General features: G+C 51.1%; 1 protein-coding gene across 1 annotated transcript in view; it reads right to left on the bottom strand.

The window, feature by feature from the left end:
- RYR1 (ryanodine receptor 1) overlaps nucleotides 1-27,017 on the bottom strand; it is a 122,723-nt gene that overhangs the window by 19,934 nt on the left and 75,772 nt on the right. Inside the window, exons 64-86 of the mRNA XM_053267249.1 lie at nucleotides 26,755-26,836; nucleotides 25,896-26,026; nucleotides 24,728-25,042; nucleotides 23,779-24,019; nucleotides 22,971-23,058; nucleotides 21,753-21,845; nucleotides 20,023-20,037; nucleotides 18,030-18,200; nucleotides 16,848-16,907; nucleotides 15,869-16,006; nucleotides 14,484-14,596; nucleotides 14,144-14,240; nucleotides 12,807-12,913; nucleotides 11,824-11,875; nucleotides 11,516-11,596; nucleotides 10,912-11,011; nucleotides 10,281-10,360; nucleotides 9,566-9,642; nucleotides 8,830-8,903; nucleotides 7,964-7,981; nucleotides 2,908-2,988; nucleotides 2,216-2,304; nucleotides 893-1,021 (exon numbers count right to left, since the gene is read on the bottom strand). Coding sequence (XP_053123224.1) covers nucleotides 893-1,021; nucleotides 2,216-2,304; nucleotides 2,908-2,988; nucleotides 7,964-7,981; nucleotides 8,830-8,903; nucleotides 9,566-9,642; nucleotides 10,281-10,360; nucleotides 10,912-11,011; nucleotides 11,516-11,596; nucleotides 11,824-11,875; nucleotides 12,807-12,913; nucleotides 14,144-14,240; nucleotides 14,484-14,596; nucleotides 15,869-16,006; nucleotides 16,848-16,907; nucleotides 18,030-18,200; nucleotides 20,023-20,037; nucleotides 21,753-21,845; nucleotides 22,971-23,058; nucleotides 23,779-24,019; nucleotides 24,728-25,042; nucleotides 25,896-26,026; nucleotides 26,755-26,836 — 2,432 coding nt within the window. The remainder of the gene's footprint in view (nucleotides 1-892; nucleotides 1,022-2,215; nucleotides 2,305-2,907; nucleotides 2,989-7,963; nucleotides 7,982-8,829; nucleotides 8,904-9,565; nucleotides 9,643-10,280; nucleotides 10,361-10,911; nucleotides 11,012-11,515; nucleotides 11,597-11,823; nucleotides 11,876-12,806; nucleotides 12,914-14,143; nucleotides 14,241-14,483; nucleotides 14,597-15,868; nucleotides 16,007-16,847; nucleotides 16,908-18,029; nucleotides 18,201-20,022; nucleotides 20,038-21,752; nucleotides 21,846-22,970; nucleotides 23,059-23,778; nucleotides 24,020-24,727; nucleotides 25,043-25,895; nucleotides 26,027-26,754; nucleotides 26,837-27,017) is intronic.

Below are 27,017 nucleotides of genomic sequence, written 5' to 3'. Positions count from 1 at the left end.
TTCCTTCCTAACCAATGCAAGGGGCGGTGTGGGGAGAGAGTTCCCTGCAGAGACAGATCTGCATTTCTGAAGAGACCATGCCTCATATTCAACCTCAGCGCCTCTCCCTGTTTGCGCTGGCGTTTTCAGAAAAAGTAGCTTAAAACTAGCATTTTAAAAATCCGGAAATACCTCGAGATAAGCTAGAATTTGCATCACGAAGCCCGACGTGTGTGTGGAGTGGGTCCAAGGATCTTGTTGGGAATTCAGGGTAAGTTTGGCTGGTGTGTGAACAGACACACTCTCTCCTGAAGGAGATTCGGGGCAGAAGGCCCTTGTGTAAAGCCTCCTGGGGACCTTAGAGGCAGGAAAGCCGAAGAATGGGGGCACAGTGCATTTGGAAGTGGGAAACTGGGGAAATAATGGGCAGAGGGTGGAAGGAGGGGGTGGATGGAAACATGGGATCCAGGGGAAATCTTCACACAGGACCTAAACACAGGAGGGGCTGTGTACTGCTGGTGAGAAGGAGGGTAGAGAGGTGAGGTTGCTGGGAAGACTGCAAGGCAGGGACTTCCCTCTCCACCGCTTGCAACAGGGTCCTTTCAGCTGCGGCTCGATTCTGCTTGCCCCACACTGTCTGCCCTCCCACCCCGTTCTTCCTTGGGCACCTGCCTGACTGCAGCAGTCTTTGCTTAGCCTACTGAACCTATTCATTGCTGGTATATCAGATGTAATCTGGATGTAACCTCCCAGTTCACTGGCAAGCGGCAGGCCTAACTGGGTGGATTTTCACCTGCAGACCAGGCTCCCGATATTGCTTTGATTAAACCACGAAGTATACAGTGTGGGAGCCTGGTGCTGAAAGGGGCAGCTTCTGAATGGAGGACCTCTCCATGTGCCTTGGGGGCCCTACCTGGATGTACTCCGTGAGGCTGTTGAAGACCTGCTTGGCCACGGCCATGGCCTTGGAAAAGTTGCGCTTGCCCTGTTCGTCAATCACGTCCTTGCCCGAGTAATACCAGTAGAAATCGCTGATGGACTCCTGGAGATTTGGGGGAAGAGATCAAAGGGTGAGACATTTCACCTGCCCCATGTTCCATCCGCTTTAGGTGTGTGGCGTGAGGGAGCTTTTCCAAGCAACAAGGTCCGCGGCAGAGCCCAAAGGAGCTCCTAAGCCCACATTGACTGTGTGACCTCATAAGAACAGCCCTGCGGGATCAGGACCCATCTAGTCCAGCATAGACTAGGAGGAGAGCTGGTCTTGTGGTAGCAAGCGTGAGACTTGTCCCCTTGGCTAAGCAGGGTCCTCCCTGATTGCATATGAACGGGAGACCTGATGTGTGAGCACTGTAAGATATTCCCTTTAAGGGATGGAGCCGCTTTGGGGAGAGCATCTAGGTTCCAGGTTCCCTCCCTGGCAGCATCTCCAAGAGAGGGCTGAGAGAGATTCCTGCCTGCAACCTGGGAGAAGCCACTGCCAGTCTGTGTAGACAATACTGAGCGAGATGGACCAATGGTCTGACTCAGTATATGGCAGCTTGCTATGTTCCTATGATCCTGTTTCCCAAAGAAGCCCACCAGGTGCCTCTGGGAAGCCAACAGGCCGGAAGTGAAGGCTTGCCCTCTCTCCTGCTCCCTTGCAACGGGCATTTAGAGGCATCTTGGCTCTGAACCTGGAGGTGGCCCATACCCATCAAGACTAGTAGCCACTGATAGACCTGTCCTCCATGAATTTGTCTAAGCCCTTTTTAAAGCCATCCAAGCTGGTGGCCATCACCACATCCCATGGCAGAGAATTCCACAGATCACTTATGTGCCTCCCAGCAGGCTTGATCCAGAGCACCTCTCATTTAGGTCTCGGCACTGCACAGGGCTATGATAGGGTTACTCTTTAGTGCAGGGTCTGAGTTCAGGCCTAGACAACAGCCCTGGCAATTACAAGCTGTGCTACTGCAGGGCACAGGGAGGCCAGCTGCCATAGTCTACTTTCAACAATCCCGGTGCCAAGGGCAGAAGGGCCTCTGAGCAAAAGCAGAGTGTCTTTCACCTGCAGAGAACCTGTATTATATTTTGAAAAGGTCTAGGGTCAAAGTGCCTATGAGCATGCACTGAGTGCCTTTCCCTTGCAAAGGGCACCGGATTACGTTTTGCAAGCAGACCTGGGTGGCACAGGCTTGCCACAGACATGGAGGATGAGACCCTGGGCAGGCGGATAGGAGGGGCCGAATGCTCTCACCTGCAGACGCAGAAGGTAATCAACGGTGCAGATGATAATGTTGATGGTGTTGGTGTTCCCTGTCTGCGTCCGCAGGTAGTTCTGGAAGTCTAGAGTCAGAAGGCGGTGGCGTGACAAGAGGGCACTTCCTGGCAATGACATCGCTCCGGGGCCCCCCACCCCTTTCAAAGACTACCCCTTCCCTGAAACACTTTTGCCCAAGTTGAGGCCAAGGCAAAGGGCTCCTTAACTCCCCCTGCTGCAGTGAGGACACACTTTGAGGCTTGGGCAGAGTCCTTTGCCCTCCTTATGCTCCACTGCTACTTACTCCTACGCCCAACCTAAGGCACAGGACAGTGGTAAGAATCGGGGGGGGGGGATGTCTCGAGGAAGAGCTCTGCCAGAGCCTCTCTTGTTCACCCGGACAAAAAGGGAACGGAAGAGCCCTTTGGCCCCGTCTTGGCTCAAATGGCTCCGTGTGGATGGAGACGATGTTGCTGGCCATCCAGCCTTGCAAATACAGCCCTGGGGGGCAGCCCCGCTTGCTACTGCTCCTCTTGTCGGTCCCCTCTCATCCAACATTATCCCCATCCATCCACACACCCGGCAATCTGCCCGTCCACTCATCCATTCCCATTCTTTTCTGGCCCACAGCCCATCGCCTCCAGAGCCATCAGAAGCCCGGCAGGCGACGCCTGCTCCAATGAACCTACCATTGTTGTGTCCTTCACAAAGGAGCTGCAGGAACCGAAAGAGGTCCTGTGTAAACAAATCGTCGGCCATCACCTTCTCTCCTAGAACAGGGAAAGGGGCGAGGGAAAAGACAGAACTGGCCAACATTAGCAGGAGCAACATAGGGAAGGCAAAAGAAAGGGGGCAGGGGGTGACAGTGGGAGTGATGGGGCGAGGGGGTGGGGGAACGTGCGGTTAGTCCAAGCTGGAGTTCTCCAACGCTGGGCACGAGCAAGGGAGACGGTTTCGGCAAGGCAACCCACACCGCAAGAACGCTGCTGCACACAGACCAGGGCGCAATCCTGCAGGCCTCACTCAGAGCTGAACTCTCACTGAAACTGTTAATAGTCTGGGGATCTTGGCCACTTGCTTCAAGGGAAACGAATCAAAGCTGAAGAGCTGACCTACAGATTATGTCGCAGAGGTGGGAGAATTCTGGAATTCTCTGAAGGTGGAGGTCAGCATTTCTGAATGCTCTTCCACATTGTTTTTTTTAGAAAACCTCCCTGCATGTAGAAAACTAGCACATTAGGAAGCAAGGTTTTGCATATCCCCATTTATTACATATAGGGAGATTTTGCACATGTGGGAGCTTTTTTTTAAAAAATGTGCAAAAGTGGTACAGTCCAGAATTCTACCACCTTCCTTTTGGGTAGTGATTGGTTGTAAAGTTTGTGTAATGCGATTAGGTCATTGCCTCCATGGATTTCCAAAAGTGCCTGGACTAAAGAAGGAGCAAACAGAAACAGGAAAGAAATATTTATGGTAGCATATCTTAAATTGTAACCTGGAGGCAACCAGCACTTGTGATTAAAACAGTAAAGGAGAATACCAAGGAGACCGAAGAAGCTAGCCACATTTCCCTTTGCATTTTACACTGAGAAGTGGCTTGCCTCTTTGGCTGTAGTAGAAACCTTAAAGAAATCCCTGGTTGTGTTGCACATGGGTGGCTGGAGAGAAGCAACAAGAGTTGCCCCTTCCCCCCAGATTAAGCCAGCCCCACTGAATTCAATGTGCATGCTCCCAGACAAGTGGGTAAAGGATTGCAGGCTTTGCCACTCCTCACCCCTGGAAAAAAGTCCTGTGCATGCCCATGATGCTGCATATTCTCCCCTCTGCACACACATAGCTTTGTTGGGTTGTGGGCCGCAGCAGACAAATGCAGCAGCCACATTTTTTAAAAGCTGGTCTGCAAAGAACAAGCAAAGCAGAGCTACAGCCTGCAGTAGAATGAAGTGCAAGGCTCTTGCGAAAGAGCTCTCTCTCCCCATTATGTTTGGCCTGCCGACTTCAAGAATCGTGTTCGGGGCAAAAATATAGAATTAACTCAGAGGAAAAGATAACGAGATCAACAGACCACTGGTATCCATGGTTGCTGAGTGAGGCCTGAAGTATTTAACCAGAGTTAGTAAGATCACGGGTGCCATGCATTTGGTTAGAGGATCTCGTGGCTCCTTAATGTAGGGAAGATGGGGTTGTGTGCAGAATATGGTTGCGGGGGGCAGGGGATGCTATCAGCCATCTGTGACATCACAGCAAAAGTTCAATGTCAACAGATGTGAGCCCCTGCAAAATCCCTGCACTGCCAGTGGTGGAACTGCACATTTAGTGGGTGACAAAAAGGTCTGGAAACTGGAGTGAAGGAGTGCATGTGAGTATATAGGAAGAATGTGATGAAACGTTAAAGACTGATTTACTCTCCCCACCCCCCACCCCTTTTTTAAAAGTGAGTGTCTAAGGCCAAATTTCAAAATATAATTCTGAAAAGCTCCTTTTGAGGATAGCGAGAAAGTACAGGTAAAGTGTGAGAAAGGACTTGTCATGGTACAAAGGTCAAATACGATAGGAGTAAATTACAAATAACAGAGCAGAGTAATGTAAGAGCAGCTGTAGGATCAGGAAATGAAAGGTCAAAAGTAAGAGTAAAGCTGGAGTAAGGTAAGAGTAAGATACTCAGTAGTTGGCCCTATCCTTGGAGGTTAATACAATTAGTTGCAGAAGCTCATTGACCAGGTCACACCATCCGTTCTGTGGCATTGGTCATTAATGAAGATATGAATCCAACGGTGTGGGGAGGGCAAGGATGACGAATGGAAGTCCCCATTCACAACAGACCCCACCATTCCTCCTGGTGGATTCATACTAGCCCACCTGGCATTAATGACCAGCCCCTTTTCCATTGTTCATGAAGTTGCCTCCTCCACTTCATGGATGAAGCCAAGTCATCACCTGATATCTTCCCCCTCTTGCTTTGTCTTCCCTGGGAGTTGGGGAAATATGGCACGTTGAGGTTGAGAGTTTGGGTAGGACAGGAGAAGATGCTGCCCAAAGTCATCTCAGTGAGACTTATTTTATTTGAGATGCTGCCCAAAGTCATCTCAGTGAATTAAAAGGCCCTACAGCATTAAAAACAGCAGAAATTGGGGTGGGGGAGCAGCTAACCAGCACAACAGACTTACTATACAGATACCGCAAGGACAGAACAGAGATACTATGACAACAGACCCTGGAGCACTGAAGAAGAATGAAGCAAAGTTACTACAAGGACAATGCATATAGTGCAGAGGGACTACAGTGACAGACCTTATAGCATTAAGTAAGAAGGAAAGAAGAGTGCTTCAAGGTCACCCAAAGATAGTTATTCCAAAGCAGTTACTACAAGGATACTATAAACAAATTTACAACAAAGATACTACAATAATAGTACCGTGAGCATTAAATAAGATTGAAACAGAGCTGCTTCAATGACGGCTAAAAAGAACTTCAAGGACAATGCCATTATTCATGGACTACTACCATTATTACTCTAGGAGGATAATGAAGACAGGCCGAACAGCATTAAACATCCATGCCCTAAATTAGCACATCTAAACAGAGTTATTAAAAGGACAATACAATCACATCATGAGGTACTAGAAGGGCAGCATGTGGTTATGATGAGTGAAGCACATCCAGCACATTCTTTCTGCACATATGTTATGTTACTATATACATACTCTGCAGTACCTTACAAGTATATAAAAATTACCAAGTGTTCCTTACAAAATTGCCAGACTGCTAACAACAACATAACCCTTACTACAAAGTTACTCAATGGTTACTCTAATATACACTTTGAAGTATGACCACAAAGACATTGCATCATTACAACATAAATTAGTTATTACAGATACTAGACTCAGTTGTTAGAAAGATTCTATAAAGCTATTACGAGCATTACAAATTTAATAAAGTATTAGCACCTACTGATTGTACAGATGGCAGAATACAAAGCTGCAACATTGTGACTATAGAAGATATTACTTAAATGCTACACTTTCACTCTGCAACATTCTACACCACATAGCTACTACTTGGTTACTACAGAGATACAATGCAATTACTACACGTGTACCTCACAAATATAAAGACGCACTGCAAGCAACTTTTCAAGCTACAAAACACTAGCACACTTCTACACCGGTACTAAGAATACAACTTTTTAATAACAAAAGCTATTACAAAGACGTCACGCTGTTACTGAAGAAATAATTGGAACAACAAAACTATACTGTGCTGCTCAAAAGCCTGCATCACTAATATTCCACATAGCTATTGCACAGATAATGTGGACTGAGGCCACAATGCTTGCTACAAAAAAGATGTGGTGTGTCTACGCTTGAGCCCGTTGAGAACTGGCTGAGGCTGAAGAAGCATTGCATTCTGGGCAAAACTATGACCAACTTCTTATTGGCTAGCCAAGCCTAGCAGAAGCCTAGCAAGGGTCACTTCCTGGTGGTCTTTACAGGGTGAAGGAATTTGGGGGAGGACAGGATTGTCAAGAGCGCAGGACCGGAGGCCACGGTTAAAGCATTTGGGTGGGTGAACAGTGTGCAGTTAGTTGTGCTCAGCACCAATTTGAGGGGTGCGCCTGGCCCTCGGGAAATAGCTGAAGGGCATGCGCCAAATGGACTTGAGGACACCTTTTCTGGCCCCCTCCCCACCCGACTGATCAGAACCCCCTCAAGCCAGCCAGCTGGGGTGGGGAGGGGGAAGAGGCTGATAGAAACTGGAGTGGTTGGCGACCTTGAGAGTATGATCTTGCTTTGTAAACGCAAAACGCCCCAGAGGACCACGGCAAGGATTCCCAACCTTGGTCCCCCAGGGGTTGTTGGGACTACAACTCCCCTCAGCCACAATGGCCTTTGGGGATTAGCAGTTGTAGTCCAACAACATCTGGGGAAGCAAAGCTGGGAATCTCTGGACCACGGGGATTCTAACAAGACACAAAACTGCTAGGCCAGACAAGAGTGTCATCAGCCCAGCACTGCAATGAGAGGTCCTTTGTTTGCTCCTCTCTCCCACCCAGAAGCACACAATGAAGAAATCACCATGAAAAGGGAGGGGAGAGGAGGGAGGAAGAAGTGGGAGGAGCAGAGGAAAGTGAATAACCTTCGGAATGCTTCTGCCCCAGCTTCCCTTGGGAATCAGAGAGAGCACTGGGTGCCCAAATTCATGTGTTGGTCAAGTGGGTCCCCCACATGTAGACATGATGGGAGCTGAAATGGAGAGGGGGAGGGCAGGGTAAAATATGGTCTCTATCAATGGAGCAGTATCTCTCAGACCAGGCAGAACTTAAAAGTTACTTTCTAAAATTTCTTCCTGACCCCAGATATGGCGACCAATCTGACACTGAGAAGGATCAAATGCATGCACCGAGACACCCCAATGAAAATGTGGGGAATGTCGTCACAATTCCCAACATCCTGCCCTCAACTGACTTTCTTGCAGACCACTCTTGCCTTACATCAAGAATCCCGGTTCTTGGCACTCATTCTGACTCCTAAAGGTCTGGCCCCATAGGATGTGCAGAAGACCCCTCGCAGATTCCCAGGGCCCTAAGGGACCTAGATTTGAAGCCAGGGCAGGTGGGGAGGTTCTGACCAGTTTTCAGACTTACACCCATGAGGTTAGAAATTTAAAAAATAAAATAAAAACAGACCAGGAAACTGACCATTAAAAAAAATTAAACTTAACAAAAGCAAAAGGATTATTTACCATTTTCACGACTGATGACTGAGGGAGGGGCATCAGTGAGACCAGGAGAGGGGAGGGGAGGGAAGAGAAGGAGGGAGGGGGAGAGAGGAGGTGAGTGCAACACATCACAGCAAAGAAGGAAAAGGAGATGATTAAAAAAAAGAAAAGAAAAGAAAAAAAGAAAAACCCAGCGTGTATTAAAACGACATTAATGTGGAATGGAAAAACGGATGAGACCAGAAAACCCGAGGCGGAGGGAGGGTGAGAATCCATGACTGGTTTTAGAAATCTCAATTAATCCACGTCTCACCAGGAGGAAGCTGTGAACACAAAAAGAATACGCAGCGCACCGGGAGGGAAAAGGCTGGGGAAGAGCATCAATCTCGGGCCAGGAAGCTATCATGGGAAATCCTGGGTCCCAGCATTTCTGTTGAAATGAACTCCCAACCTGAGATGGGGAGTCAGCTCAGATCGCAACTGGCCAACCCCTAGAATTCCCGCCTTGCCCAGGTGTGTGATTCTAGGCTCCCAGTTCTGCTACTCAAAACTGTGGACTGCTCCGTTTCCAGAGGCAGAGATCGGGGAAAGGGTTTTCCAGCAAGGGAGTTGGGAGCCGTAACTCAGATTTCCAAAATGCACTCCCCACTGGACAAGGCTGCAGTTTCCGTCAGCAAGTCCCAAATTAGCAGCACAAAGAAACATGGTGGCCGAGACCAAGGTTTTGGCTGCCATTGTGTGCAGCAAGTAGACGGCTGCCTTTGGGTGGCCGATCAAGGGATGGGGATGGTCTGATAGCTGCCCTATGGGGCAGGAGAGCTGGCAGGAGCAGCACAGAACTAGCACTCTGGTTGTCAGAGTGGGTTGAAATGGGGCAGAAAGTGACTTACTCGTTCCATCCTCCGTCACCATGCCCAGTCCTTCAGCCTTGTTTTGCCTCTCAAAGGCGTTGAGGTCCAGCACGCTGCACAGGGAGGAGAGAAACACACAGTCAGCAGAGCCAGAGAAGGGAGGGCTCGTGCAAGCTTCTGTCCTCTTTCCCAGAACAGTTTCATGCTGTGTTCAGATGCCAAGCAATTACCTTGCGCAATTTCTGCAGTGCCACCTGCTGGCCAGCTCTTGCTTTCTGAGAATAACCAGCCCTTTTCTCCATTTGCCAGAAAAATAGCAATGAAAAACTAAAGTTGTGCTGTTGTGTCAGTGTCGACTCCTGGTGACCACAGCGCCGTCTTTGGTAGAATATAGGAGGGATTTCCTATTGCCTTCACCTGGTGCAGTAAGAGATGATGCCTTTCAGCATCTTCCTATATCGCTGCTTTCCGATACAGACGTTTCCCATAGTTTGAATCCAGCGGGGATTCAAACTGGCAACCTCTTGCTCGCTAGGCAAGTTGCTTCCCCGCTGCGCCATTAGGGGCAGGTTGTTCTCAGAAAGCAAAAGCTGGCCAGCAGGTGGCGCTGCAAAAATTGTGTGAGGTCCTGCTTGCCATCTGAACAGAGGCGAAATGGTGCTGGGAAGGAGGATAGGAGCCTGCAGGTGTGTGTGGAGGTGGAGAGGGACCCAAGGAAAGGGGAAGAAGGAGGAGTGTCAGAGGAAAAGGAAGAAAGATGGATGCAGCTACACACCTGCATGTCTGCATGAGTGCCTGAACACTCTGGAAGAATCCCACTTCCCGTTTCTCTTTCAGATAATCCAGCATTTTCTGGAGAAAGGGAGGAGAGGCAGTGTTGGGAGACACCACAAGAACTGCTAAAGATAGCTCCAGCTCAGGTGCTTTTCATTTTCTTCTTGCTAGAAGTCTCCTACTAATGGTCCTCCTCTGAACCACTGCACTTCAGCTCCCCAACTCTGTCTCCATCCTCATCTGGTCAATATGACCCAACCCTACTCCCTCACCCCACCAATTTACACCCCAACACATGCTATGCTTTGCTACCTTCACCCATCACTCTGCCACATTTGCCTTCCTCAACTTTTCTCCACTCTACCTCCAAATCTCCACCCCTCCCTCCACATCCTTATTCTCTGCCTCAACAGCCCTTGCTTCGAATCCCTCCACCACACACTCCTCCACTCCCTTTCCACCCCCTTGCTCTTCAGCTGTCCTTTCCCCAAACATTTGCACAGACTTCTGCCGGAATGCTCTCCAATCCTTGCTCTGTACTGACCTCTTTTCCACTCAGAAAAATCAGTTGCATAGAGTCCCTCACACTGTACTAACCTGCACTTGCTCCTTGGCTATTCATTCCTAACTTAGTCAACCAAAGAGTAAGGCAGGCATGGATAAGTGAGAAATGACGAACGAGTGATTTGCCAGAAACACTTGCCCCCCCTCTGTACCTGCTGCACTTCCTCATTGCCGCCATTCAGGATGGAGATGCCCAGTTTCAGGGTGGAGGAGACCATGGCACCAGGCTCTCCTGTCAACACAGGAAGAAGAATTATTGCACTGACCTCCCCACACCTTGGAAGCCAGATCCTGGGGCAGAGTGATCTCCTTCTCCCTTAAGGGATCCAGAATGTGTGGCTCTAGGCCGGGTCCAAGGGAGATATAGGAAGGAAAGCTAAACACTTCATTCTGGGCCCTGTATTTTCACTTTGCTTCCAGCCCTGTGCATAACCGGAGCATTAAAAATGCCATGTGGCAGCTTAGGAACTTGAAAGAGCTCTCCAATCCTGGGCAGGGCTATGTGTGTGTGTGTGTGTGTGTGTGTGTGTGTGTCTATGAGATTGCTAGCCTGGAACCTGGCTCGGATCCCAGGAATGTCTGTTTTGGTTTTCCTTCTTTCAGAACAAGGTAAATTTCTACACCGTGGCTAGAGAGAAAAAGCTTAGTGGAAAGTCTTGCCCTGGCCTCTAACTCTTCCAGAGGCTGCACCATCCAAACCCATCCAAGGTGTCCCAGCTGGGGATGAGCCCTTCCCATTATCTGCTGGGGGTAAGAGGGAAGGCGAGAGGACTTGTCTCTGACCTTTGCAGGCGCTAATCATCTGCAGGACCATCTCGGCTGCCCCACGGTTGTGCAGTCGGGCCTGCTGGTACAGAAGTTTCTGCTTCTCCATCTCCTTCTCCTGCAGCGGGCCAGAGACAAAATGAGCTGAAAGGTGGGTGCCAGCCAACTCCCAGCCTATTTGGCCCCCCCTCCTATCAGGCGCTGCTGGATTTGGACCCGGGCGCTTTCCAGACTAGACCCTGCAACGGGGTCATGGCGGATCTCCGAAGTGTGCTTCCACACTTCCTGCGTCGTGACACTGCAGTCCCTACAGGGACAGCAGGGCACCATTCACATTTCCAATGCCTTGTTGGGATTTAATCGGTGCGATATAGAGCAAGGACATTGTCTATCCGGCGTGAAAAAAGTTGCTGTTTTGTCTGGTTGTTAGTTGCTGCGAGACAGCTCCCCCGCTGTTTACGTTCTGAATGCGACTTGCCCAAACGGAGGCATTTTGCTGCTGTTCCAGCAGCTAGTCTGGAAAGCACCCAGGAGCCTTGTGGATCAAGCACTGGCTTCCCATTCCCTGCACCAGCAGGACTGCAGGTTGAAGGAGGAGGTTCCAGCACGGGGGGCTGCCCACCTCAAAGGGAATTTCAGCCTCTTCCCCTTCTTCGCCACCTTCGCCGTTGCCTTCGTCTTCACCTTCGTTGATGTGGCAACTCTGGGGTCCAGGGTACAAAAGAAAAACCGGGTTCTTCAGCAGCAGCAGCAGCAGCAGCAGCACAACATCCCACACACTCCTCCCACAGTCCACCTAATAACAGGCTCCCCTGTAACATCTCTCTGTGCCTCACTCTGTACTTGGAGGAAAACCTGACTTGCTGTCCTGCAAATGCACTCCTCGAGTTAACCAGCCCAGCCCAAAGTGCACTGAGCCGCCTTGCTCACCTTAGCCATGATGTCAGCATATGCCATGTAAAGATGGTCTTCGTCCAGTTTGCTGAAACAAAACAGATGAGGCTCAGGAACAAAATGCCCAAGTGGACCTTTCCCGAGCATGCTCCTGTGCATCTACCAAGCACGGCAATGGGGTGCATGTAGAAAAATTTCTTGGTGGCTTGTGCCTGACTTCATCATCATCATCATCATCATCCTTGATTACTGCAATGTGCTCTCTGTGGGGCTGCCTTTGTCCATAGTCCGGAAACTGCAGCTGGTCCAGAATGCGGCAGCCAGGTTGGTCTCTGGGTCATTTTGGAGAGACCATATCACTCCTATCTTAAAGATCTACACTGGTTGCCGATAGGTTTCCAGGCAAAGTACAAAGTTTCAGTTATAACCTATAAAGCCCTAACCAGCTTGGGCCCAGGGTATTTAAGAGAACACCTTCTTTGCTATGAACCACACTGCCCATTGAGATCATCTGAAGAGGTTCGCCTGCAGTTGCCACTGGCTCGTCTGGTGGCTACTCAGGGACGGGCCTTCTCCATTGCTGGCCTGATGCTTTGGAACACACTTCCTGCTGAAATAAGAGCCTCCCCATCTCTTACGACTTTTTAAAAGGCAGTCAAGACGCATTTGTTCACCCAGGCTTTTAATTAGATCTAGTTTTAATTGTGCTTTTAATAGTTTTAACCTTTTAAATTTTAATTGTTGTGATGTTTTAATCTTTTTATCTGTTTTTGTTGCTTTGTTGTGAACTGCCTGGAGACTTGCGTTTTGGGTGTTATATAAATGTTTTAATGGAATGAATGAATGAATGAATGAATGAATGAATCATCAAGACCTGAGGCCAGTTGAGCTGGCCTTAGTCCCACTTCCTTGATAAAGTTAAGCACCTCTCTTTTTATGGCCTGGTCGCTGAGTGCAGGCCTCTGTGTCTCAGGCCCAGTAGAAAGCTCACCCTGGTCCTGATTCTGCCAGCAACTCACCTCTTCTCTGTCAGGGCTGTCCTGCTGAAATGGAGGATGAGCTGGTGCAGGGGGTCTGGTTTCTTTTCGGCCTCCTCTTCCTCCTCCTCCTCTTCTGCTGCTGGTTTCTACACTCCATCCCATCCAAAGGAAAAAGGCGAGGCAGCGTTAGAAGCTAGCCGGAGACTTCACTAAGAATATGGCATGTCCTAGAAAATGAACTCCATGGGGTAGGGTCTCCCTATCCTGGGACAGGGAAGAGGAGCTGTAGGGAGTGCTCTTCCTGGGAATGGAGAGGAATGGGCAAAGGAAGAGCCGAGATATTTTTACCCCGGCAAGGGGCCAGGATATTGGAAGGATCTGCCCACTTTGTGTGCCATCTGAGACCCTGCTCCATGTCTCATTGCCACCGGATGTTCAGCTGGCTGGATTGCAGGACAGGGTCTTTTCAGTGGCGGCACCCAGACTGTGGAATTACTCCCACAGTTGCTCCTTTTGCTGCTGGCCTTCAGGTGGTAGTTAGAACACATCTGTTCTGCTCCATTTTTAACGTTAGCTCTAAACTGATAATACTAGCTGTGCTCTATAATTGGGATTGCAGTCTGCATTCTATTTACCTTGCTGTTATTGTATTTTAATATGTTAGAATCTTCTCTGGGAATCCCTTCAATGGGACCAAGGACAGGGTAGAGGCATTTTAAATAAATACATTTTATAAGAAATGTTAAGTACAGGGGGTGAGCTTCATGTCAAACCTAGCAGGTATAGGTGGCACATTGTTTTATATTTCAGGAGCTGGGTGAAAAAGGGGATTGTTATCACCGAAAAACAAGATCATGGGCAGCTGGGAGCTGGAGAATCCCCTCCCAGGGGGACGTGCCAATTATACCTAACTTCGTCCCCTTCTCTGCACACTTCCTCTCTCTGACCCCTGACAAAGGGTCCAATTACGATTGTTGGAGGTTCAGGGTAGGAATCTTGTGCGGGCTACATGACATGCCAGAACTCCAAGAGAGGCCATAAGTAACGTTAGTGTGAAAAGGCACAGGAAGCCCCTCCTTACTCCTTTTTCATTTCCTGGACCTTTGGGAATCTTTTCTGGGACATTCAAAAAGCTCTGTGGCTATTCTGCACCCACCCTAACCCCCAGTAAGCTCCCTCCCCTTCCCAGCTAAAGGGTCCCAGTCTCGGGGCTGTCCTTCTGCAGGGCTTTCAGCACAGACACGCAGGGACAGAGTGAGGCCCCTCTCGGCACCCGTAAGGCACCGTGGCCAAAGGGCACCTTTCAGTTCAGCCCTGGGAGCCCAGGCTGTGTGTTGCTCTCTCTTTTTAGCTCTATGTGCCAGTCTAGGACTCACCGACAGGTCGTCAATCATCCTGTCTTCAAAGGGGTGCTCTTCAGTGAGGATCCAGGACAGCTTGTAGCTCTCCAAGAACATGTTGCAAGCCCGGTGCCTGGAAAGCAGAAGGACAGCTCCGCCATCAGCTCTCTCTCTCTCTCTCTCTCCTGCCTCGGATGCGTGCTGAAGAGGTGCAGCAGAGAGGGAGGATTGCTACCCCATTTGCAAGATCTGGACCGGCTGCCAGCCGAAGCAACGAAACATCTGTGCGGCCGGCCACAAATCTTTCCTGCAGATGTGGTGCAGCTTTAGTGCGGGGGAGGAATGGGCCAAAGACCCTCCCTCTCCTCTTACCCACCTGGGCAGGTTGTAGAGCGGCGTCATGCGGAAGCAGGCCACCACGGCCCGGCGGCGTTGCTTGGAGAGCAGCTTGTGCCAAACGGCCTTCTTTGACTTGTAAGGGTGCTCTGTCTGAGGTCGGGGGAGACACACAAGGCCCTTTGGGTTGGAGGTCTAGGCTGCCAGCGACCCTCCCCCAACTTCCCATGATCTGTTCCTCCTGGCCCCACTTCCTCCCCTTCTCTGCACACTTCCTCTCTCTAGGAACATCGGAAGCTGGTCTGAGTCAGACCAAAGGGCCATCTCGCTCAGGATTGTCTTCACAGACTGGCAGCGGCTTCTCCCAGGTTGCAGGCAGGAGTCTCTCCCAGCCCTGTCTTGGAGATGCTGCCAGGGAGCGAACTTAGGGACATAGGAAACTGCCATATACTGAACCTAGATGCTCTTCCCAGAGCAGCTCCAACCCTTAAGGGGAATATCTTACAGTGCTCACATGTAGTGTCCCATTCAGATGCAACCAGGCCGCTGTGGAGCCAGCCGAATGGCGGCCTGGGTCTGGCCCTGCCCGGCAACCCCCTCCAGATACACCCGTGTGCCTGACGTTATGCACACGGGGGTTTGGCTCAGGCTCTGGAGGAGCCCGGAGCGAATTCCCCCTTCCCGTCCGGGCTACCGAGAGCCCGAGTGAACTCTCTGTCGATTACTTCAGGCAGCTCTGACTGTCCAATAGGAGGTTTCCCCCTTTCTCTCCCTCAAACTTCCTATCGGGCAGCTGGCGCTGCCTGAAATAACTGATGGAGAGTTCGCCCGGGTTCTCGGCAGCCCGGGCATGGGAGGGGCGAATTTGCGCTAGGCCCCTCTGGAGTCAGAGCCATGGGGCTTCGGTGGCCCTTTTCATTGGCGGCCTGTGTTCTTTGAACCCATTGACACAATGATGCTTACGCCCCTGCAACCAGGGCAGACCCTGCTTAGCTAAGGTGACCAGTCATGCTTGCTACCACGAGACCAGCTCTCCTCTCTCTGACCCGGGGCAAAGGGTCTGATTATGGTTGTTGGAGATTCAGGGTAGGAACTGCTGTGGGGCTAATAAGACACAGGAACCTCTCCCCGCCACTGTCTGTAGGGCATTTCCAAACGCTCTAGCGTTAACTAGACTGCCTCAAAAGAAACTGAATTGCCTTGTGTGGTTATGCCTTCAAACTGTCCACATGTAAGCCAACTCTGCTGTAAGGGTGGCTCCAGTTAAAGGGACAGCAAATGAAATTGCAGCTCAGGTGAGGGCTTTTTAAATGGTGGGTCGGTCAGGAGGCCCTGGGTTGCGGTCTTGTACACCCAAAGCTTAATTCAGCCACATCGGTCTGCTCACTAACCCCATTTCTCACCCCCCCATCTATCTGCCCCTACCTGCTCCAGGTGGTACAGCACGGCGGAGACCTCCTGGACCCGTTTGACTATCTTCTCTGGATCGTTGGAGTCCTCGGCTTTGCCCGACATCTCCTTATAGAGAGCCATCTGCCAGCGCATGGACGAGGAGTTCTCACACTACGAGGCAAAGGTGGGCATGAGCATCAATCAATCTATTCCTTTATTGCAATCACAGACCAGCACAGTTTGCAAACAGAAGTCCAACAAAAGCCTACATAACCTGCAGATTTATATACAGTGGTTAAGCACACAGATCAGTTAACAATGTTTCTGAACAAACTCCTGGCGGATTTTCCTGGCTTTCAAACAGAACCTAGCCACATTATAGGATCTCAGGTCAGGCTGGTCATTTAAAAGATAATCAAGACAAAAAGAGTCTGTACAACCTGGATGGCAATTAATAAAAGAGGTTATATGTATACGCCATATAGCTTGGTAAAATTGGCAATGGAGGAGCACATAAGCCGTTCTTTCAATATCACCCGATTTGCGGAGACAAGAACGTTCTTTGTAGGGGATTTTTTTATATCTCCCTTCCAGGACTGCTGATTGCAAGGCACTGCATCACACCTGTGTCAGAGCTCTGTGGTATTTTGGCACGATTATCTGGGCATCAGCATAGCTGAGCAAGATGGGGAGAAGCCATCCCTTATGTGGAGCAAGGGAGTCCTGCCCCATCCCCACCCCAAGGCCCCTCTTCTCACTTGACCTGGCCATACACACTCCCCTGACTGACGGACACAGACAGCCTGTGCCGAGACAAAGGAACTGAAGGCGATGCAGGGAGGAAATCAAATTCCTCCCACCAGGCCAGCTGGGAAAGGTGTTGGTGGGCAAAGGGAATGCCAGTCAGAAGCCAGCAGCAGTGGCTGAACAGGGCAGACCCCAAGCCCTTCAAAGTGGACCTGAGAGCTTTGCTTGCGATTCCACCCTCATGCACAGCATCAGCACTGCTCACCTTGCCCTGAAGGTTTAGGTTGTTGGTCAGGTATTCACGCACCTCCTCGTCAGTGTCTTTCTGCAGAGCAGTGGGGGGGAGAGGGAAAGGGAAGCGAAGGAGAGAGAGTGCATTCACATAACAACAGAGAATTGTGGTGGTCAATCCTATAGGAACCCTGCCATCTATCAAAATCATCAGGGGAGGTCCGATTGTGGTTGCCGCCAGCTTGGTTGGTTGCAGCGCAAAAGTGGGCCTTTTCTAGGGTAACCCTGGGGCTTTAGAACTCACTCCCTAACAAAATTAGAGCCTCCCCTCCTATGGAGGTTTTAAAGAAAAATCTGAAAACATACCTGTTTAAACAGGTTTTTAATTTGTAGCTTTAAGTTTTGGTGTTTTCATCTATATTTTAAATTGTTTTAATTGTCTTAATGTTTTCATTATTGTTGTATTTTAAATTGTGAACCACCTGGAGATTTTTATATGGAGCAGCATAGAAATGTGCTAATGAATGAACAGATAAATAAATAAATAATTCAGGAATGAATGCCTGTGAACTGTAATGTTCACACACACTTTATTATAGACAAGGGTACGCTCCCCTCAAGGGGGATTTGTGTTCAGGGCGATTAAATGAGAATACCCCAGATTTCTGACCATGAAGGCAGCAATCCTTCCCTGTTGTATATCTGCCTGGTAGCATCTGGTACCCAAAGCTAGATGATGAGAGCCAGCACCGCAGAGTGGTTAGAGTGTTGGACTAGGACCAGGAAGACCCGAGTTTGAATCCCCATTCAATCGTGAAACTCACTGGGTGACTGGGCCAGTCACGTATTTCTCAGCCTAACCTACCTCACACGGTTGTGGTGAGGATAAAAATGACCATGTACTCTGAGCTCCTCAGAGGAAGAGCGGGATACAAGTGTAAAATAAACAAAGAAAGAAACAAACAAGATCTCGAGTAGCTAGAATGATATAAAGCCGGGGTTCCCAACCTTAGGCTCCCAGATGATGTTGGACTGGGACACCCATCCTCCCCCTAGCCGCAAGGGCCATGGTGACTGGGGATGATGGGACTTGTAGTCCAACAATATCTGGTGGCCCAAGGTTGAGAACCGCTGCTCTCCACCCAGGAGACAGAGAGAGCTCCCCGAGGTCCCCTGCTGCCCTCTGCCTTGCCTCGACCCCACGGCATCCCCTCACCAGGGCATAGCGTATCTTGGCCATGTTGATCAGCTCCTGGTCAGCTGGAGAGCACATGTTCAGGCCGATGGGGAGCATCTTCTTGAGTGTGGCCACAATCAGGGAGGTCTGCACGGAGTACCGGTCCCCACGCCGTTTCTTCTTGGTCCGCTCTTGGTCCGAGCCGCCCGACTGAGGAAGGGTTAGGAGAGGAAGGCAGGGGTGAGCACGGGGGAAGCCTGTCCGCTCCGGCTATTCCGTGGCATGCCAAGAGACTGGCTGGGCAGAAGCGTAACGGCCAAGCGCCGCTCTGACCCAGGGGTCTGTGTGGGGGCAGTGGGGGCGGGCTAAAGCCTCCCCCTTTCGGAGAATGGGGGCAAGCTTCTGTTGGAGAAGAAAATGAAGAGTGACTGCCAGCCCAGAGTCCTGCACAAGAGATCCCACCGGCAGAGCTCCTGGCGAGCCGAGGTCTGCTCCAAATGCAGCAGGGTCTTAAGAGACAGACAGAAGGAAAACAGCATCTGCCCATCGTCACTTCTGACGTGTTCCACCATGGATGCACGGATCAAAAAGCTACGGCGTGCACCCGCTTCCTGATTGACCAATTGGAGACAAAAATGAACACTGACACTGGATCTCAGAAGTGGCAATGCACACGGTTTTTCCTACATGAGGATCTCTCTGTGGATGGACAATACCCTGGATGAAGCAGTCTTTGGGTGGTGGGGGAGGAGGGGAGGGAGGCAGCGGCGACTTCGGGATGTGGAGAGGGGAAGGCAGCTGGGATCCAGCCCATTGCAGCCTCTGAGACAGCCATGGGCTGAGAAATGGAGGAGATCCTGCAGGAGCACAGAATCAGAGAGGGCCAAGGGGCTCAGTGGCAGGGAATGCATTTCAGATTCGGAAGGGATCCAGGCAGAAGGAACAGGGAACATGAAGAAAACAAAAGGAAGGAGTTAAGGCTCAGGGGGCCTAGGAGTGGGACAGAGATTTGCGGGAGACTCCGGACTATCAGGGATCTCCCAGAAGGCGGGGCTGGGAAAATGTTCCAGGTTTCGATGGCATCCCCATCAAATCCTAGCAGCCAGGTGCCTAGGAATCCGCCAGTCCTGTGGAAGGGGTTGACAGACGGAACCCTTGTCAGGAAGGGGCTGCGGTGGATTGGCATGGGATGGTGCAGTCATCACCCCCACCCCAGAAAAAGAACCAACACAAACACAATCAAGACGCCTTCCGACATCTGCCCCCCTTTGGCCTCCTACAGTCAGCCTTGCAAAAGAGCCTTTCTAACCTCTACACATAACTGCACACAAGACACACACAGCACCATTAACAGCCAAGACACATAATCTGCCATGTGTGGCATCGCGGGCACCCCCTTCCCTCTGTCCCACATGGTGGCAGGGCAGTGGGTGGTGAGGGATGTCACAGCAGCCGGATTATGGGCTCCAGGATCCACGGGGTGGGGGATGGCTGGGAAATGGAGACACCCGGAGGGCTTGGATCCAGAGCAGGGGAAGGTGGCCTGGTACTCGGCTCATTGCATGCTGGGAAAGGAGGGGGGCTTCTCAGAACAGGAAATGGGGGTTTCAGAGAGGTCATTGGCTTCAGGGCAGCTTGTCCAGTCAGATGAATGGCATGTCACAGCATGTCAGAGTGATTCCAGGGGCAAGACCACACCCTCCAAGGCGGCCGCTTGCCCAGGTGCATGATGGAAGGTCACTCCCACCAATGGGGCGCTTGATGGCTCATCGATGCCAACCCATCGGATGCGCGATGCGTTGCTGCCAGAGCTGCGGAAAGCCACTGTGCTCTTGCCATGGTCCATGCAGCCGCGCCCCCTTCCCTCTCCCCCAGCCCCTGAACATTCTGGAAGGATCCCCGCCACTCTCCCGAGGGAGAGGAGGGAGGGGAGGGTCGCGGCAGAGATGCGCACTGCGCCATGCTGTCTCTAGGTGGCCCAAAAACGACAAGGGGAAAAGGGGGCCAGCGGAATGGCTGTCGTTTCTCTAACCTGGCCTTCTCCAGCCTAAACTCACACACGGCGCGGGGAGAAGAAGAGGGAGACAAGACAGAAGAGGAGAAAGAGAAGGTTAGGTGAAGCGGCAAACCTCGGCCCCACCCCAGCACGGGCGCAGCAAAGAAATCTGCCACCGAGAACTGGGGGGATCCAAGATGGCATCATTGTTCCGGCCCGCTTCTTTCTTCTGCCCCAATAACCAATCAGTCCGTAGAAAGGCTGCTCACAGAAAAAGGCCCACGCTGGAGTTTGGGGCAGAATTTGACTGTCGTATCATCCTGTGATTCCCTCGTCCTTGCCCCCCACCCCCCAAAGAACAGGAAAACCCAAGTTTCTAGTTCTCACTAATAGTGAGAAGAGTAAAAACATGCAGGAAAGGTCTGTAGAGAGATCCTTAAGCAGGGCCCCCAAGAGTTAAGTGGTTTGGCTCCCAGACCCACTTTAGACCACTCAGTCCACTGCCCTCTACTTGCTCACTCCCATGGCCCATCTTTGCCCAGACTTTCTGAATACTGCAAAGAGAAGAAAGTTGAATTATGCAGGTGTGCATGTGTGTCAGACACACACCCAAGGCAGGCAATGGTTCAAAGAAGAGGTCTGTTCCTATCTGTGGGGAGGGGGCAAAAGAGAAGGGCAAAGCCAGTTTCCTTTCTTTGCTGGTCCCTCTTTACCACCACCACCACCACCACCACCACCACCACCACCACCACCACCACCAAATCAGCAGCAGCAGCTATGGGGATTGCCATGTAGCGACCTCCATTTCTACCCCGCAATGTCTCCTGGGCACTTTCCAGATTAGACCCGGCAACAGGGTCACAACGTATCTCCGAAGTGTGCTTGTGCACTTCCTGTGTTGTGACACTGCAGTCCCTACGCTGTCAGCAGGGTGTCGTTAACATTTCGGATGCCTTGTTTCGGATTTAATCACTGCGATTTATTGCTATAACGTTGCATGTCTGCTGTAAAAAGGTTGCTGTATTTTCCGCTTGTTAGTTTTTGCGAAACTGCTCCCCCTGCTGGCAGCTTTGCTATTTATGTTTTGAACAAAAAACTTTGCTGCTGTTGAGCGGGTAATCTGAAAAGGATGCTACTACAAAATGGTGACACGCCATTCCCGGAAGTACTCTGGGGTGGAAGTGGTGGCTGTCAGCCAGTGGAACCAGAAGAGCCCATCATCACCACCAGTCAGCCCCACTCCTGAATCTTCTGACCCATTTCACCCTCTACCTCCACTAAAACTGACAAAAGACCTCCAGTTTTCACTGCCCACAAAGCAGCAAAATGGGGGTGAGGTCTTTTCGGCTCCGCCCTACAACAATGTACATAGGGCCTTTTCATTCAAGGCACTTCACACATATTATCGTAGCAATGTGTACAATGACCCTGTAAGGCAGGTCAGTGTTCTGATGGCCATGTTCGAAATGGGAGAGGAGAGAGCCCAAGATGGAGTGACAGAGGCTTGCCTATAAAGGGCACCCAGTGAGGAGCGAGGTTTGCACTGGGGACTTCTCACTTCTGTTCATGCCATGAATTGCTCTGTCACTGGGTCAACTCTGGCTTCTCCTGCAGAACGGAAGCATGGCTGGTTCAAAGCTTATTCCAGATTCTTCCTTGCTGGGTGAGTGTTTCCTGCCTCTAGGCAGAGAGAAACCTATGTGGAAGGGTAGGCCCTTCATCCCCCCGCCCAGTCCTGGTGGGAGACGCCCCAGCATGCCTCTCACCTTGGACATTTTGCTTTTGCTGTCGGCTGTCAGGAAGGACATGTTGTTGATTTCATTCTGCACGACAAAGTTCTGTTCTTCCCGTTTAAAGTTCTGCAGGATGGAGAGGAAAGAGACCAGTCACCCCTATGCTCCATAGCAGCACAATGGCAGACACCCTCAAGGGAGTTGGACCCGCTGCATCTATCTAAAAGGGACACAGTTGCAGCCCCGACTTGGAACATCAAGTAAGGCATTCCCACAAAAGTCAAGAGCCATAGCTCAGTGGTAGGAGAGCTGGCCTTGTGGTAGCAAGCATGACTTGTCCCCTTAGCTAAGCAGGGTCTGCCCTGGTTGCAGGTGAATGGGAGACCTGATGTGTGAGCATTGGAAGAGATTCCCCTCTGGGGATGGAGCCGCTCTGGGAAGAGCAGAAGGTTCCAAGTTCCCTCCCTGGCAGCATCTCCAAGATAGGGCTGAGAGAGATTCCTGCCTGCAACCTTGAAGAAGCCGCTGCCAGTCTGTGAAGACAATCCTGAGCTAGATGGACCAGTGGTTTGACTCAGTGTATGGCAGCTTCCGATGTTCCTATGTAGAGCAACTGCTTTGCATGCAGACGGTGGCAGGTACAATCCCTGGCAGCATCTCCAGGCTGGGTGGGGAATGACTCCTGCCTGAAATCCTGAAGAGCTGCTGCCTGACTCGGTGGAAGTCAGCTTCTTATGTTCCTAAGCCTCCCCTTCATGGCTGTTTTGGCATTTTCTTTCTGGCAGTTTCCCATTCTAGCAGCAGGACACGGCAGCCCCTCAAAAAACTGGCAGTGGCCATGGACATTTTGTTGTGATCAGAGCATTTGATCCAAGAGGTGCATCCCGAGATCCATTCAAGCAATTGAAAACAAGGCCAGAGACGGGGAGCTTGATCGTGAGCTAAGCCCCAGCAGTTGGGTCAGGCGATTTCCCCTCCTACCTTGTTCCGAAGCTGGGGTTGGGAACTGGGTGGGGCGTGCTCATCCTACCCGGCTGGGGTGTGACAGACGAGCAAGAATCCCACCTCCGACCTTGCTTTTTTATCTACCACACCATCAAATACTGGGAGCACACCCAGCTCTCAAATTAGGACAGGAGGCTTCTCTGCCCAATGCCGATCGTGTGAACTGCTCTAAGGACACTGAATGGTGGACACTTCCTTACTGGCTTCCACACAACCCCAGCCTTCTCCCCCGGCAGCCTCACTTACGTGTGACTTTGACCAGTAAATGAACACCTCCCCAACCATCCGGAAGAGCTCCTCAGCATCTGAATTTGGCTCCGTCAACCAGTTGGCCCTGCAGATCCACAAAGAACCATTTGTGGTTATCCCTTCCTGCATCCATAGCTAATGGAACTTGTTCTGTGGAAATTTAGCAAGGGTAGCAGACAGATCTCCCTTTCCCTCTACCAACTGGCCAAAGTTGGGAACGTGGGACCATGTTGAGCCTGCCCCCCCCGCACCCCCCTTTTCCCTTCTGTTCCTGTGATAGGATGATCTGTCATGCCAGCCATGTTGTGATGGTGTGACTATCTAGAGGCCAATATATACATGCGGAGGTCTGTTTGTGTTCAGAATGAGTGCGGCAAAGCAGCATGGACAGGGGGCATTTGCTTACAGCCAAAGGGCTAATTTTGAAGCTTATACTACTGGGGTTCTCAGCTTTGGGTCACCAGATGTCACTGGAGCGCAACTTCCACCATCCCCAGCCAGCCTGGCCTTTGGGTCAGAAAGAGACAGGAGCAATAAGGAGGAGCCTTTTAATTAAAGGCACCGGCGCCCTTACAACTCCAAAGAAGCTGCCTCTGGCCCCACTGGACAGGAGAGTGCTGCAAATGGGCCTGAGTGCCCAAACCAGACAAACACAGCCCTCCACAAACCAGGTCGGAAAAACACGAGAAGGCAAGGAGCACTGGAGTGCAATGGTTCTGGAAGGACGTCATCTGCATTCTCTGGGGAGAGTCAGTGAACCCGGATGCAATCCATCCTCCGCCCCTGTAGAAGAGCTAGAGAGTACCTGTTGTTGTCAACATAGCGGATGAGCAGTGGGTAGAGGGCATAAAGATCCCGGCACAGCACCGAGAACTCGTCCCGGATCAGCAGCTCCGCATCCTCCGTCTCGGCCTTGGCCTCCAGCCGCAGCTGGTCTTCCTCGGCCACCACCTTCCCAGAGCGCTTCTTCAGCTTCTCCATGGTGGGGATGAAGTGGGAGCGAAGCAGTTCTGGCTTGGCCTTGCTGACGATGGGCTGAGCAAACACTGGGTGGAAGGGAAGTCCGGGGGGGGGGGGAGTCAGGGGGGGCGGGAAAGGAGTCCTTTCACCACCAGCGCCACCACCACGAATCCACCTTCCTTCAAACCTACTGTTTTTCCTGTGCTTTCTTTTAGAGTAAAGTATCAACAGTGGATCATAAAAATAAAAATGGGAGGAAATCAGTAATTAAAGCCCCAGAGGAGGAACAAAAGTGAAGGGCGGCGGGCATTATGCCTGCTGCTAACTGAACAAAGAGGCATCTTTCAGAGGGGTGATTCTCTAGAGTGAGCAGGGGGAGAGCAACTGGCCCTATCCATCCCCAGCACGGAATGCCTCCAGTGGCGGTTGCTGGTATCTGCCTTGCATTTCTTTTTAGACTGCAAGCCTTTGCAGGCAGGGAATCTTCTGTGTCTTTATTGCTCTCTCTCTCTCTCTCTGGGTTGGTTCTCATGATCATCATTATGTGGACTAAGCGGGAAATCCTAGCTTCCCCAGGCATAGGCACGACTTGCTATCTGGTGCATAGAATTTTAGGGCTGCATTGGCGACAGCTGACCCCAATCTTCAGGCTGGGTATCATCCTAAGCTTTTCTTAGCTCTAGGCACCTAGTTTCTCCCCAGCAACCCACTCACCTCTCTGGACAGGATTCCTCTTCAAAAAGAGGAAAAGCTGCTCAGATCCCACATGCACCCTGACCTTTAATCCTCCATACCTGCCAACCGCTTCATCCAGGAAGCTTCATCTATTCCCAAGTTGTTGACGATGATCTTCAGGATATTGCCCAGCAAGGTGTTCAGTTGGTTGGAGGTCACTTCCGTGCACCAGGGCCCCTGGGGGTTGGTCTCAGAGCCCCTCTCCCACCAACGGGGCAAGTAGTTGCAGAGCATGGGCAAGGTGACCTCAATGACGTGGGGCATCTCAGTGTAGCGGGCCCCGGACTCCGCCAATCCACTAATATCCTTCATCAGCTTGTCCAGAACTGGGATGTCGGGGCACATTTCTTCCACACAGTTCGGCAGGCCTAGGACTGGGAATGCAGAGGGCAGGACATGAAACCTCTTGATTTGGGGTCGAGGAATTTTTAGCCACTGAAGGGAACGCATCCCGAATAGGATGTATCCACTGAGCATTCAACATTCACATGCAGCAGCATCCCGTGCAGAATATGTTGTTTGCACTCCAAGCTCTGGCTATATTTTTTAAAAAACATCTTCTAGTCCTCAAGGTTGCAAAGAAAAGCCTAATGACACTAAGGCAGTTTGGGAGACCCTTGGCAGCAGGAGGGGTACCGTATTTGGACAAAACTCCATCCCACTTTAGAAAGGTAAGATAAATTCATGATGGCTAGGGTTGATGATAAGCGAGGAATGGAACATCCATGTTCAGAGGCAGTATACCTGCTTATATCAGATGCTGGGAAAGGGGGTGGCTTTCATAAACATGTTCTACTCTGTGTGGTTCTCCGGCCAATGTTGGAAAGAGGGTGTGGGATCGGATAGAATTTTGGTCTCTCTCCATGTGGCAGTGTTCAGGTTCTCCCTCCTCCCCAATGCTTCCGTGTATTTCCGTCAAGGTCTGAACACATTTATGCTTATCGGCGGAAATCATTTCAGTGGAAGAACTTGAGGTTTTATACTGAAGGATGCTAAAGGCCCGTTTTTACCATCAGGCGGGAGCACCTGGATGCACACAAGTGATCCACATATTTCAGTCACGGGAGGTGGCTGAGTGCAGGGGGTGGCAGGCGGAGGCCAGGGAGAGCACCGGCAGGGAAGCAGCTGGGGCTGGAGCTGGAGGCCAAGAGCAGCATCAGCTTTGGGACTGGGGGGTGGGAGAGGGCGGTGGCAAGGGCGGAGGCCGGCGCATTCTCTCCCACTCACTGGCTCGCTCCCTCGGTGATTTGGTGGTGTAGACAGAGAAGGGGTTGTATTCGTTGAGATGGGGCTCCAGGAAGGCCACGGGCATCGCTGCTGCCAGCCGTGCCAAGCATTCTCCGAGTTGTGGGCGTTGCCTGCCAAGGGTGAGAGAAACAGACAAGAGGGAGACCATCTTATATTGTTTTTTATACTGTTCTAAACAGTGTGTTTTTAAATGGTGTTTGTTTTCAAGTTTTTTTAATTTGTTGTGTACCACCCGCAGCCTTTGGATGCGGCAGTCTAGAAATGTGCTCTCTCTCTCTCTATATATATATATATATTTGACATCCCACCCAGAGGAGCCTTCTGCTAGCGGCACTTCAATTCCGCATTCTCCATCCTGCTACAGACTTGTTGCAAACCTTTCTGCCCAATTAGCAGAGGGCGCGGAAAGCCTGATGCCCAGGAGATGGTGTGCACCTGAAGTGCCACCTTCAAATAAGCCAGGGTGGGGGCAGCCCCCTTTCAAAACCGACCCTTGCCAGTTCTGAAAGTGGCATCATGGGAAGGAGGGGCGGTTGCTTGTGGCCAGCAGCCTCCGCTTTCTCTCCTTGTGCTTCTTGAGCGCTTCTCTCAGGAACGTGAGGAGAGGTGCCGCTTGCAGACTTCTGGAGGGTCCGATGGACCACAAAGAGCTACTCCGGTGGTGGGCAACGTCTTGCACCTCTGCCGACTTCCCAGTCATCTGCAGGTGGGGCCACCGCCTCGCCTCGCCTCGCCTCATGAAAGGACTGCCCCAATCAGGTCTCCATTCGTGGTGAGCTGTATCCTTGTGTGCCCCCCTCCCTCTCCAACTTCAAGCTTCTAATGTTCTTCCACTCACCTCTCTACATAAGGACTTTTGGTTGTGCCCAAGGAATAGATGCTGCATAGAGTTCGGTAGCAGGAGACTTGCACATCATCCACTGCGGGGAAGGGGGAAAGAGGGGTGGGGGGAGAGTCAGGCGGGGATTTATAGGGCTCCTCCTTCCCATGACCCTCCACGCTTACAGGGCTGCAACCACCCTCTCTCCACCATTTCCCCGGGAGTCATCTTCTCGCAGCAGAGCAGCCAGGCTGGGTTTTTCCAGGCTTCCACTAAGATCA

The sequence above is a fragment of the Hemicordylus capensis genome, chromosome 7, assembly GCF_027244095.1.
Source record: "Hemicordylus capensis ecotype Gifberg chromosome 7, rHemCap1.1.pri, whole genome shotgun sequence".
Lineage (NCBI taxonomy): Eukaryota > Metazoa > Chordata > Lepidosauria > Squamata > Cordylidae > Hemicordylus > Hemicordylus capensis.
Note: the sequence above shows the minus strand (reverse complement) of the source record. Positions and strands in the feature narration are given on the sequence as shown.